Raw genomic sequence first — 13,478 nt, forward strand, 5'->3', positions numbered from 1 at the left:
GGCCTCATCCTCCAAAAGAGCTTTTCAGCGGCAGAAAGTTTCACTTGTTCTTTAACTAACCTCTCCAATTATACATGTAAACATAATAGCATCATGTTACATAGGTTATTAAATAAAGAGCAACTTGCAGGTGCTACAAAGTGAAATAAATTGCATTTTGCAAGTCTACACTGCAGATTATTTACCATTACAAGACAACCAGTGTTGGGGAGTAACTAGTTACATGTAACGGAATTACGTAATTTAATTTCAAAATAAAAGTAATAGTAATTTGTTACAGTTAGCTACTAAGAATATATATTTTTTTTTTAATTACAGTTACTTATGAAAATGTTAATGATTACAAAGGGGTTTACATCTGATTTTTTTCACACACTCCCACATACAGATTTAATTGAGTTCTTTCATAAACTGCAGTGACTGCTCTAAAATATGAAACAGCAATGTTTCAGAAGTTTATAACATGCTTATCTGATAACTCTTATATTTCCTATATGGGTTTATGTATATGCTTTATTTTTTTTTAAAGATTAACAGTTTTTTTCTAAGGCATTCTTAGTTTCCAGTGTTTCCTGTCATAGCTATGCAAAGATTTGATAAAAAAACAAAACCGTATCATAGCTATAACTATTTCTTGTTATGATGTTAAATACGTATTTAACCTCAGAATGATTTTAAAGTAAGCCTGATTTTGTGGTGGCTGTGCTTCAAAGGACACATCGTATGATTCTTTAGGGTCTTCTTGAAATGGTCTCAGTGGTCGTGAAAAACAACACCCTTTTTACCTTGTCAAAAACAGCTCTGTTCACAGCAACTCATTTCAGTGCATATCTCTTTACATGCTAATGAGCTCTGCTCACCCCGTCCCTCTCTTCTGTGGAAGAACAAAGGCAATTCGCAAACAATCATAAAAAATATAAAGTGTGAGACTTCCTTCTGGAGGTGCAGCTGGATCATGAACAGTGGGTACTGATCCATCCTTGAGTTTTAATTTAACAAAACCTGCCTTGAATTGTCCCCCATTCAGAAAACAGTCTGGAATAAAATGAGTTACATGTGGCCAAGTATGGTGACCCATACACAGAATTTGTGCTCTGCATTTAACCCATCCAAGTGCACACACACACACACCGTGAACACACACCTGGAGCAGTGGGCAGCCATTTATGCACACGGGGAGCAGTTGGGGGTTTGGTGCCTTGCTCAAGGGTCTCACCTCAGTCGTGGTATTGAAGGTGGAAGAGAGTTATTCACTCCAAAATCAAAATGGCTTGATAATTGAGACCGTTTAGGTTTTTGGGTGGAAAAAAGGAGTGAATTTTTATCATTGTAGGGTTGTGTCCACATACTGCTAAAACGCATTTATATGCAAATGAAGATATTTTGCATCCAACGTCTCCTTTAAAATATTATAATCTTAATTCAAGTGATGAAGGATTTCGAAAGTCTGACAGTTATCAGTGTTGAGTTCTACTGTAAGGTTAACCTTGCCTGGTTTACATGTTTGAAAATGATTAACAGTTGAAAACATTAGAAAAGTAATCAAATGTAATCAGTTATATTACTTTAATAAAGTAATTGAAAAGTTACACTACTTGTTACATTTTAAGTAGGGTAACTTGTAATCTGTAACCTATTACATTTCCAAAGTAACCTTCCCAACACTGAAGACAACAAACGTATGGTGAAACCGTTCACTTAATGTTCCGAATTTATTTAGCATATTTACATTTAATCCCTGTAATATTTTTAAGTAACTGATAGTCATCACATGATTTCTTTTAAATTTTATTAATGGAAAATCAATGCAATGCTAGCATTCTCTAGCACTACAAATATAGTATTGTTTAATATAGAAAAGTGCCCCAGAAAAAAAACATGTATACAATACACCAGCTACCTAAAAAAAATTCATAAAATCAGCATTACATGCAGATTATCCACAGGGTAAGGTGTTACAAATTTACATAACAGCAAAGTTTCGCATACAGATTACATATAAACAACACCACATCCAAAGTAAAATTATGGCTATATACGATTAAAAACATTTTATTTAACACACAAACCAAAAAAAAAAAATCATGAACTGACAGTGTAACTTTGTTGAAGTGTGCATAGGCCATTTCACAAATTCAAGGACGAAAAACATATCACAGATTTTCAATAAAGCTCATAACCATGACTTTTTTTTATATTAATATTGTTTCTTTTTTATGTTTTGGGCCAACAGCCACATCGCTTCAAAAGCAATATTTTCCTTTGACCATGCAAACATTTTAAAGGAAAAGTTTACTGACAGTACAACTAACAATCCCTGGTGCTTGTAATTAATTATGTACCATTCTCCTCCCCAGACATATATGGAATTGCAAGTATTACCACATCTGACCAGCCACACACTCAAAGGCAGACCTCTTCCTGTGTCAGACAGGGCTGCCGGTTTCACGGAGAGCCTCTTGAGCTCCTTGCAGTGTCTCTCTTTTCACACATTTCCAATAACCAGAAATACCAAGCTGGGGCTGAACCTATACAACACACAGGTACAATCTACAGTAAGTCTACCGTTTACTGCACTGAGCCACTTACACACAATCACAAAGATTAATAACTACTGTCACAAGATTTGGCTATATAATTACTCCATCAGCATTGTTGCTGGCATAGACATCGGCATATGTGTCAGATTTGAGTACCAATAATATTTTTAACACTAATGATATTTATTAAATGATTAATAGCATAACATTGTAAATTAACTAAATGAAACTTTGGAAATGAATAATTAATTATCAATTACAGGGCTAAATGCTTTCTTACCCGGAGTCCACGAAGCACTCTGTCTTTCATCACAGCGAGGAACTCCTTATGGCTCAGACAGTTGTCCCCGTCCAGGTCAAAGATCTTAAAAACTGTGTCCAGAACATTCTCTGAAAGGTCGTGACCTGTCGCTATCTTCACTGCTCGCTTAAACTCAGCTATGGAGCAAAATTTGAGGGAGAGTGCTATGCATTTCAGTTACTCAATATTATTTTGACCTGTCCAGAAATGCACTGAGGACAATAGATTATTCATTATTAAAAATGAATAACTACTGGCATCCAGATTAGTCTTACCCATTCCTATTGGCCTGTTGGCATCGTTAATCATTTTGACTGAGAAGGAAAAGTCCTCCAGATGGTTGGTAAAGAGACAGAATTCTTTAAATTCATCAAAGGTGATGCTCTGACAAACACGCATATAAAAAAAGTCAGAAACTTTAAAATATAAGAATGGAATTATAATGCTGTTACAGGATGCTATGAACGTAAAATTTCAAATAACATTTTTGCTGGTATAGATATTTACTTTTAACATTATATTACAATTTAAATGTACAATATAATGCAACAAACCATGCTTTCCAGTTGGTATCATTTTAGCCAGGTGATGGTTTACATCATAAATGGCACTTGGCAACCAGGTCAGCAGGCTCCAGAGTCCTCTACATACCAATTGTCCAACTCTAGGTGGACTGTAAATGCTTTGTACTCAGGAGTGACATCAAATTTGCCCACTCTACTCTAGAAATATGACTGATGGAGAGCTGCATAGAGCACATTTTTCATCTATATGCTGGAAATCTCTGAAGAGTGGCTACTGGCTTCTTACTAGTTACATTTAGAATCTATTCCTCTCACACTAGAAATAATGACCCAAGATCAGTCTCGGTTCGTGTTAAACAGCAGAAATACTAATAATATTCAGGACTATCAGTTTTAGTGTTTAAAAGATGCTACCTGTCCAGTGGGGATCCTCTTTCTCATGTTTTCCCAGTATGCCTCATTGTTCTCTTCATCGGTGTAATGAAGCAGCCATTCAGCAAAGTCTTCCCGCCTCATGGTCTTCATCCCGTTAGAAAACCGCAGGAACTCAACTTCTTGTACTTCTGCCTGCAGGTCTTCCATAAACCTACCCAAAACCAAAAAAAAACCCTTGCAATACATCTCTCAAGGCTAAAAAAAAAAAAAAAAAAGTTAAAACACAGGATAGTGTTGTAGTTAGAAAGCCAGTTTACTTTGAATAACGTTCACATATTCCATAGGATAATTTTTAATTGGAGGTCTAAAGTACACGTTGCTGTATTCTGCAAATTTTATGTCTACATTTAATAAAAACATGCTGATTTGGAAATTCTATCTATTATGCTATTTTTGTAGCATACACAAAGAAAATTTTATTTTATATCATACAGACACTAATATATTAAAGTAAACACAGGCCGTACTTTACCTGCAGAAATCTTTGTATTGGAGTTTATTCTTGCCATTTTTCCCAAAAAAGAACACCTGTAGTGTAGTGTTGATATCATCAACACTGTCTGAAAACTGTAAAGAAACAATCAAAGCTATTCAGTACAACCACAAAAATATTCAATACAACAGAACTCTGATATTAAACACTAGGCAATTTTAATAAATGTAAAAATAACATTCTAAACCTCCAAATAACATGCAAAGTTGCTGAAGTTACACAACATCTACCCACCTCTATCCCACCCTGCCTTAGAAGCTCTTTCCTCGGTCGAATTATTTTCTTCAGCTTCAAAAAAAAAGAAAGAACATACAGTTGTTAGTAGACTGCTGGTAAAAGATGTCACATTCAAAAGACTGACTCTTATTCTCTCTTGTGTTTATGCATATGTTTGTGTGTTAAGGTACAGGATGTACATCCACACCAAAGAAAATGATGAGTCTATTCAAATAGCTTTTTCAGCTTTAGTTAATCTTCTAGACCTTGACGACATGGCAAACTGATACATGTGAACAGACTCAACATGTAAATCCAACTAAATTCTAATTAAATTATGCATTTTTCTGATACTCCTATCATGCACCAATCATGCATCAAGCATTCCCACATACCTGTCGCAAATCGGTCTCATCTCATGCCAGCATTAACAGAAACACAAAGCAGACAGACCCTACTGACCCCAATACTTACAATCCATAGCATTTAAAATCCAATCAAGAGAACTTTCTTAGTTCTGCACATATCTTCATATAATTATACGCATTTACAACAAAGTGTTTTAATTATTGCATCATGTTTAGTTTGAGTGTGAAGGCAGCATGGTGTCATATAATCCAATGTGAAAAGACATTCCCTACCTTCTGAAATTCCTTCTTGTCCACATGCTCATTGCCATCAATATCAAGCATTTTGAAAGCAATATGAAATCCTGTTTGAGGTTCTGGAATCACAGTGCAGTTAAACTTAAAGCAATGGATACCGGCTTTCAGGAATAATCTGTGGCTCCTCAAATGAACAAAAGAAACCCCACCACACACACACAAAAAAATGCATCGCTACAAGGGGAATATAAAGAAAATTAATGAGATGGCTTGGTGTATTGCAAATCAGTGTGTCAATATCACTAATATTACTGTGGTATAATTTTGATGTTATGGTACAGTTTCATAGCAAGCACCGAGTGAACATGCACATGTACAATACGCAATGTATTTGCATTTGTCACTAAATTAGGAAAACTTTATATCAAAAACAAACAGAGCTCTAAACATGCACAACTGGACATATTCTGATTTCTATTCCACTTAGTGATTTTATCAACAATTTTTTTAATTTGTCACAAAACAAGTCAGCTAAATTCTAATCCGAACTAGAAGATATGCTCATGCTGTAAATTTAATGCTGCATGCAACCAGTGAGTACAACGATGCACTGACCATTTACAGTGTTTGTATTATTTCACAGCAGCCACTTTCACTTTCTTATCACATTTCAATTCAGACTACAGTCTCAGCCAAAATGATTTTTTCTATGATGCTGTTGATTCAGTAGTGGCGCAGCACAATGCAGACATATTTTGATACAGTGACAAATAATCAAACCACAGGAATGTCACAAAAATGCGAACTGCCAAGTACAGAACAAGTCCTAATGAAAATAAAGCGTCTGTGTCCATTTTAGGCTACAAATGGCTATGACTAAAAACCCGTGTCCACCTGATTATCAAGTAGCTAAAAGAACAGAAGTCTAAGCGGTGACAGAGACTCTGGACTAGCACTGATAGGACACTGTGTATGAAATTATGCAAAAAGTTTTGGAAATACTTACTTGTAAGAATAGTGAGGAGAAACAGGTACTCTGTGTAAGAGATCAGCCCTGAAACAATGGTTCAGGAGGTATTAATAATGTAATTACTATTCAAATAGTTTTTATGAACCATACCATTTTAATTATTAAGTTTTCATTATGGCACTTGCTCAATGAGAGGACGTTAGCACACACAAACACAGGTATTTTACTAAGGCAGGTGAACTCTGGCATACGTGAGGAAAGTGTTTGCTTAACATATACCTTTGTCTCCGATGCCTCGGAACATGTTATTTCCTGCCGTAGCCCTGGAAGCCACCCTTATCATATCGTCCACATCCTGTCCATGGACCAAGCAGATATTAGGTAAAGCTTGACCGTGTTAGTGAGATTTCCAGCAAAATCACACATCAGACACGATCATGCAATAACAGTATTCATTCAGAACAAGTCTCTTTGATTTTTGGAGTAACACTCAATTGAACTAACAAACTGCACTTACTGCTTTAGTCAGTATCTTTTTCTGTAGTTTGCCTGTAAAAGAGAAAGATCAAGGATTGCTTAGCAATATTTTGCAGCATAGTGAAAATCAACAGAAAAATTGTTTTGAGGCCTGTAGTGGTGTTTGAAGAGATTTCGTATTACATTACGCCCACTTTATGAATACAAGGCCTAACATGCAGAGGTGATTACTGACAGATAAAAAGCATTTTCACGGCACAGTCAAACCAGAAACACGCTTATATAAATAAGAATGTAAGTGAGAAGAACGTACATGTCAGACTTTTAGGGTCTTTGTGTTGACTGGTCTCTTGCTGTAAGATTGCTTTGATAAGATGCATGTTATGAGAATTTCGTTGATAACAACCCTCATAAGGAGTTTACATTTACATAAAATCAAATGTACAATAATTTACACATAATACTGCCTCACTAGTGTATGTTTGTTTGTTTGTTCTTGAATGTTTGCACATCCATATGGTGGCATGTCACTTACGATCCACATTCTCCATCAGGACTGAATGGAGGAAGTCTCTGGGTGTCATGTATGGCTCCTCTTCATAGATCACGGAGGCAAACTGGTTAAACCGCAGGCGTCTCATGGACACTTGTGGTACTGTGATCTCCTTCTTTACAGATTTACAAAAATGGAGAAGAAGAGCAGATGTTTTATTTATGAACAGTGCACCTTTTTTATTTAGAGTTGGACTCGGACTCATAAGAAACATTAGAATTATTAATCCTTTTCATTGCACTAAATTTAAATAATGTTGAAACTGGAAATTTCAGTCAATTTCAGTGTCATTTTAATCAAAAAGTTGGTGACAATTTGATGACTTTAAGCACGAGGCAAGAAGGGAAGGAATGTTGCTATTGTTAACTAAAATGAAACAAACAAAAACATACATTTTCATTATTAGAAAAATCTGAAATAATATAAAATATTAGATGAAAAACTTAATTTTAAATGTTGCCTTGACAAATACTGGAAATCATTAAGATGAAAACAAAAGTTTAAATCTTAAACTAATGTTAAACTTAAAGTTAAATGGAAAAAATAAATAAAAAGGACAATTGCACACAAGATTCTAAAACTTAAAATGTAAATGTAAAATATAAAAGTAATATTTAAAATATCAAATAAATACAATAATAGTACATAAATACTAAATTAATACTGAAAGAGAGCCAAATGTGGACTCAAGATTTTAAACTTTTTTGCACAAAAATTATGAAATAAATGTATTATGTTTTTCTTCAGCAAAGTTTTACAATGAATAAAACACCTGTTATCATAAAATTACCTTAAAAAAAGTTTAAGCTGTTTACTGAATTTTTATAACTACAGTAATAGGTGTTCATGGATATTTACTTCAATAATGGACTCCTGGTTCTCATTGTAACATCTTACTGTTTAAATTAATTCTGTAGATTTTCCAGATTTTAAATCACATAATAGGCCATTAATCATACATTTAATTATGTAATCTAGTTGCTAGTAGCTACAGTTTGCTATGACACTATATAGACAAGAGCTCCACCTACGATGTGATGGCAACCGTGCTACTGTCCAAACCATCTAAAAATATGTGTTCATAAACAAACATTTGCAACAATAAGACATATTAGGATTTACTGAGACTCCACATAGGCTACAGTTTAGACACATTTCAATAAAACACGAGCTGATTCGTTTAATAATTGTAAAAAATCGGTTGGTCACACTTTAATATTGAAACTTTAACAAATGATCGTATCAACATAGTGACTCCACGAACAAACAAACGACATGACAGTTAACTTCAAAGACAACATGATATTCGAAGTAGTTGAGAGGTCGTTTGAAAAGTCGTCTCTAATCAGAGAAGTTTGTTTACCTTCGCGTCCTCCGCGTACACGATGTGTGGCCAGAGTCTCCGTCGCGGTTCATTTTTATAGTGAATAAATCCGCTTGCTACAACAGTGCCCAGAAGACCGCCTCCAACAGCACGACCATACCCTATGTTTCTGAGAGGCCAGAAACGTCTGACTGTATTCCGCAAACTGACGCCTAACCTGGCCCAAGTCGCCATTCTTCTGCGGGAAGTTTTTATCAGTCTACTTCGGTCGATAGTGAAGTTAGAGTGATACGACGCAGTGGTTTGGCGCCCCCCTCAGGCTGACAGCTTTTATACACCGCTCGCGAACTGGGGACAGAAGACAATGCAGACTAGCTGTACAAATTAAACATTGCTGATGTTTTATTCATTTTTATTCATAGTCATTTGAAGCCACGCCCTGTATATTCTTACGTAATGGAGTATGGCGTCTTCGGTTTACTTTGGGGAAGTGATATTAGAAATATCATTTAGTTTTACAATTTATAAAATATAATTATTTTATATACCTATAACAGACATAGTCGTCCGGACATTACAGATGAACAACTTTAATAAAAAAAAAAAAAAATGTAACATGCATTACTGCTTAGCATTTAATTAAATAGTTTAAGTGAAATACTTTGTGTGGCTATGGGACAGTAAAATACTGTAAACAGACATAATGTGGGAATTTATGACTTGGATTGATAGTCCATGATGGGAGATGAAAAGGAGGAAAGGATAGGACGAGGTAAAGTCCACATTCTGAAATACAGAGCAGCAGCAGGTGAGAGAGCAGGTAAACACCTTTTATTCACAGCACCTGCTACATCAAAATACAAATCAGATTTTTATCTTTCATTATTTGTTAAGTAATTGTGTGTAATTCTCTTGCATTAAGTATAACAATTATATATCATACAAAAGTATTTTAGAGTAAAAATTCATAACTTCCATGAATTGGCAAAATTACGCGTTATTCTTGGTGTAATACTTTTATACAGCATTTTTTTTTAAATTGTGGTTTAGTTGATTCACTGCATAAGTCAGCATGAAAACCAAGCATACGTTGCTAATATTGTAATATATACTCCGAAACTACACTACATTTCCCACAGGCCTTTGCGTGGTCCACACGTTTTAATTCACATTTGATTCGCGTTTGTTTTAATTACAAATGAAACCTGCATATGTGGATAATATGTAAAAAGAAACCTAGAATATATTGTCACTGTCGTGTTAAACCGAAATAAAGGTAACGCATTTAGTAAATAACTATCGTGAATCAGTCATACTTGTGTTTACATTTATATTATAGTAATTTATGACTACATAAACGTAAATACAAACATTTGCAGTTTTTACTCTGAAACTACACTGCATTTCCCACAAGCCTTTGCGGCATGGGCGTGTTCCTCAAAGTCGTCTCCGTTACCCGTAAGTTGAAGAATGAGCCACTGAGAGAAAAGGACTGCGACTCACATAGAAGAATTTGTTTTAATTACCACAAAATATGTTCAATTGAACGTATTTCGAGACTTTGTACGTGTGTACAGGCTTTGTACGGTTGTTACACGTAGTTACAGACCTCCGGGAGTTCTTGGTCCATGTTTAATAACTGATTAATGTGAGGCTCATCCGCTAGTCGGTTAGCAAAGCGCCTTTGCCGCTGCGATGATGGAAACTTGAGCAGCTCAAAGGAAACACTCATCCAGCTCTCCAGACCATCCAAACACAGTGAGTTTTACTTTAAAAAATACACTTTGAGCAACGGTGATGTGGTGCTGCCTTACTAAGTACTATAATTGCCGGTTTTATTTAGCGGATCTGCTGCTAACGTACTAGCTGAACGAATTTATTACTTTGTTTTGGATCTTTGTTGCTTGCAGAGGTCTCATATGTAAAAATAACTAATATGTATCGATTTATACGGACAAACTGCTGATTTAGTAGTCTTAACTGCTGTTTTTCTGTTTGGGCTGTTGTCTACAAAGTCTGGTAAATGTAACGTTATTGTGAGTTATGAAATCTCTCTCTTTTTCAGGGATCTCTGTGCCAGGCAAAATGCAGACCATAAAGTGTGTTGTTGTTGGTGATGGTGCAGTGGGAAAGACCTGCCTGTTAATCTCCTACACTACTAATGCCTTCCCAGACGAGTACATTCCTACGGTTTTCGACAACTACAGCACTCAGACCTGTGTGGACGGCCGTGCCGTCAGCCTCAACCTGTGGGACACGGCCGGTCAGGAGGAGTACGACCGCCTGCGAACCCTCTCTTACCCGCAGACGCATGTCTTCATCATCTGTTTCTCTGTGGCTAGCCCTTCCTCTCATGCCAACGTCCGGCATAAATGGCACCCTGAGGTGTGCCACCACTGTCCTGGTGTTCCTGTGTTGCTGGTAGGCACAAAGAGAGACCTGCGGGGGGACAAGGAGACCCTGGAGAAGCTGAAAGAGCAGGGGATGAGTCCAACCACTCCGCAGCAGGGCAGCACATTGGCCCGCAGCATTGGTGCGGTGCGATATCTGGAGTGCTCGGCCCTTCTGCAGGAGGGGGTCAGAGAGGTCTTCAACGAAGCAGTCAGGGCCGTTCTCTACCCCAATGCCAAGAAGCACAGCAAGAAATGTGTGCTGTTATAACTACGTGAGGGTGTGTGCGTGAGAGATTTTATGAAGGGTGGAATATCAGTTAGTCATGTGATCGTCTCTGCAAATGTGTGTTGTTGTCACTTTTTGTTCATATCGCTACACTACAGTAAGCAATAGGTGCACAGACTGTTAATGAGGAAGACTGAGACTGTGTTTTTGTGTTACAACTCTTCATACATATCCAAGCCAGAAATACGGTGTTGTAATCTAAAGTCAGGCAGACTGAGGCAGTGGATTGGATTTGTCTGAAGGACTACAGGCATTGACAACTTCTGCCTTCCTATAAGGCCTCAAAACCCCAGCATATTTTTTAAGAGTCACTCAGAGGATATTTCATGCACCAAAGTGTAAATTCAGTCTAAATTCAGACTGGATGTCTTTTGAAGGTGCTGTCTTTCCCTTACCGCATCAGTAACACAATTATCAGGGCTCACGATCCACCTGATATGCGTGGTATTTTAATGTGAGACCCTAAGACTTGATCTACACTTACCACTACATGCCATTTTTCTTGTACTGTTGCCTTTGTAGAGTTGATCGAATTTAAATCAGGAAGTGCTGTGGAATCCCAGCGTGCCTTTAGTGCTTGGCCCCTTCTCTGACATCTCATAAACTCCTTCCTCTTTGCTCACTTCATCTAGGGTGCTACTTTGGGTGCCAGTTGACATTTATTGCTGGAAAGGACTGTTGAACGTTTACAGAGAGCTGTTGTAGCTCACATGCCTTCTATTAGAGCTGTAAATGAAGGGATATAGTGCTGTTTTATAACACTTGAGGTAAAAATGAAGATCTTTGTATTTGGCCCACTGTGCCTGAATCCTCACAATTTACAACCCTGTTTTTGAAAAGTGCCACTAATTTTTTGTATTATTTGTATTTTACCATGAATGTTGATCCACTCCAATGAAGTGCCCTAATAAGAACTGACGGAGGAGATAAACACTTGATGTCTTTCATCTTCGTTAAAATTAAACATCCAGACTAGTTAATGTGCACAAACATTCAGGTTTAGACTTCATTTGGGTACACATTCACATTTTATGTATTGAATGTCTACTTTTTATATGATAAACATCAGCGGTTTTTTTTTTTTCCTAAATTTTTTTTTTAGGACATCAATAACGCACCAAAATTGGCTCTTTTTTAAAATTAAGGCTGTTTTTATTTCTTGAAACTCATTATTTTAAGAATATACCTCCACTTGCATGAGAAAATAAACCAGTTTTAAAGTAAAACAATGGTTGGCTCCTGTTCTTTGACCTCAGCTTTGTTCATGACATAAACATAAATGCAGAGAGAAAGAGGGAATGAGAAAGAACAAGTAGGAGAAAGAAAGAAAGAACAGCTGCATCTCTGACATTCTTTACAATGCTTTCTCAGATAAACAAAACCGTCAGCTCTGTATTTGTGATTTGTGTTGAGGCATTGTTCTTAGAGTAATGATCTAATGTTTAGGTCTGAATGCTTAACATTTGTTTTAGGACAGGATGTCTTTTACAAGTAGGGGTTGGTTGGCACAGAGTTCGTTTCACGTTCATGGATGATGAAACATTTAAATGTTTGGTCTCCCAACCCACAACTGATACAAATGAATCAAACTACTGCAGGATTAAACAAAAAGGCTGTGAAATTAATTGAGATATTTATATTTGTATTAATGTTTATTAATAAAGATGGAAACCACTTATATTTTCATATAGTTTACGAGTTGGAAGTAAACTATGCCAACGTTATTAATTGAAAAAAAAAAACAGTGGTTAGTTGGTATGTGTGTAATATAAGAATAATTAATAAATCCTGAATTTGTGGGTAATTAAAAGACATTAAGTAAAGTGATAAAATGCTAAAAAAAAAATACTGTACAATTTATTGATATTTAAAATGTTACTGTTTTGATAACATGATCATATAAATGTAAATTAAACATTTAAAATGTCAGACAAATGTGTTAAGTGGTTAGTTAGTAGTTTATTACTATACTATACAGCTTATTGCTTCACTTTTGAAACAATAGCCTTTAACGCTGTGCCAACCAATGACAGTCTGTCTTAGCACAACTGTATGACACAACTTTAGTCATTATTAGAGATAATTTATTCAAAAATGAAAATTCTGTTATCAAATACTTGCATTCACGTGATCCAAACCCGTATGAATTACTTAAACATATTTTGAGATATGTCTCTAGATTTTTTTGTCCATACAGCAGAAGGCTTTTGATTAAGATCATGAAAGTATTCAAGAATGAAAATTGTTACAGCCAACATTCTTCTACGGTGTTTCCAAAATAATCTGCCATGGGAAAAACTTTCGAACTAATTCCATGATATTTTGTAATTCATTGAAAAGGTCTATTTCTGAGCCTTCTGG

At 36.0% G+C, this 13,478-nt stretch overlaps 2 protein-coding genes across 5 annotated transcripts; one reads left to right on the forward strand and one right to left on the reverse strand.

The window, feature by feature from the left end:
* Window positions 1-1,550: 1,550 nt before the first annotated feature.
* On the reverse strand, window positions 1,551-8,815 carry LOC306870530 (calcium uptake protein 2, mitochondrial-like). Of its 4 annotated transcripts, none has more exons than XM_079417838.1 (13): window positions 8,478-8,737; window positions 7,097-7,226; window positions 6,875-6,925; window positions 6,602-6,633; window positions 6,364-6,439; window positions 6,121-6,168; window positions 5,151-5,233; window positions 4,528-4,581; window positions 4,273-4,367; window positions 3,780-3,951; window positions 3,117-3,225; window positions 2,821-2,978; window positions 1,552-2,528 (listed from the first exon to the last, which is right to left on the reverse strand). In XM_079417838.1, exons 1-13 carry the CDS (start codon window positions 8,670-8,672, stop codon window positions 2,427-2,429), a joined length of 1,305 nt encoding a protein of 434 aa, XP_079273964.1. In that variant the 5' UTR covers window positions 8,673-8,737; the 3' UTR covers window positions 1,552-2,426. The 4 variants fall into 4 exon arrangements, with proteins under 4 accessions (XP_079273966.1, XP_079273965.1, XP_079273964.1 ...); XM_079417837.1 differs by having other exon boundaries at window positions 1,684-2,528; window positions 7,097-7,229; window positions 8,478-8,719; XM_079417840.1 differs by lacking the exon at window positions 6,875-6,925 and having other exon boundaries at window positions 1,551-2,528; window positions 8,478-8,815.
* A 1,068-nt stretch (window positions 8,816-9,883) lies between these two features.
* LOC306869366 (rho-related GTP-binding protein RhoG-like) lies at window positions 9,884-12,953 on the forward strand. The gene is made up of 2 exons (XM_079416116.1): window positions 9,884-10,196; window positions 10,504-12,953. Exon 2 carries the CDS (start codon window positions 10,524-10,526, stop codon window positions 11,097-11,099), a length of 576 nt encoding a protein of 191 aa, XP_079272242.1. The 5' UTR covers window positions 9,884-10,196; window positions 10,504-10,523; the 3' UTR covers window positions 11,100-12,953.
* Window positions 12,954-13,478: the final 525 nt, after the last annotated feature.

This window comes from Barbus barbus (assembly GCF_936440315.1).
Source record: "Barbus barbus genome assembly, chromosome: 5".
Taxonomy (NCBI): domain Eukaryota; kingdom Metazoa; phylum Chordata; class Actinopteri; order Cypriniformes; family Cyprinidae; genus Barbus; species Barbus barbus.

Excerpts from the sequence above, each read along its gene's own strand:
- LOC306870530 (XM_079417837.1), bottom strand. The coding sequence starts at position 8,672 with ATGGCGACTTGGGCCAGGTTAGGCGTCAGTTTGCGGAATACAGTCAGA. Across the intron at positions 5,234-6,120 it reads TCTCCTCACTATTCTTACAA|AACCTCAAACAGGATTTCAT; the intron begins GTAAGTATTTCC and ends CTGTGATTCCAG. Across the intron at positions 4,368-4,527 it reads TAAGGCAGGGTGGGATAGAG|TTTTCAGACAGTGTTGATGA; the intron begins GTGGGTAGATGT and ends GTTTCTTTACAG.
- LOC306869366 (XM_079416116.1), top strand. The coding sequence starts at position 10,524 with ATGCAGACCATAAAGTGTGTTGTTGTTGGTGATGGTGCAGTGGGAAAG.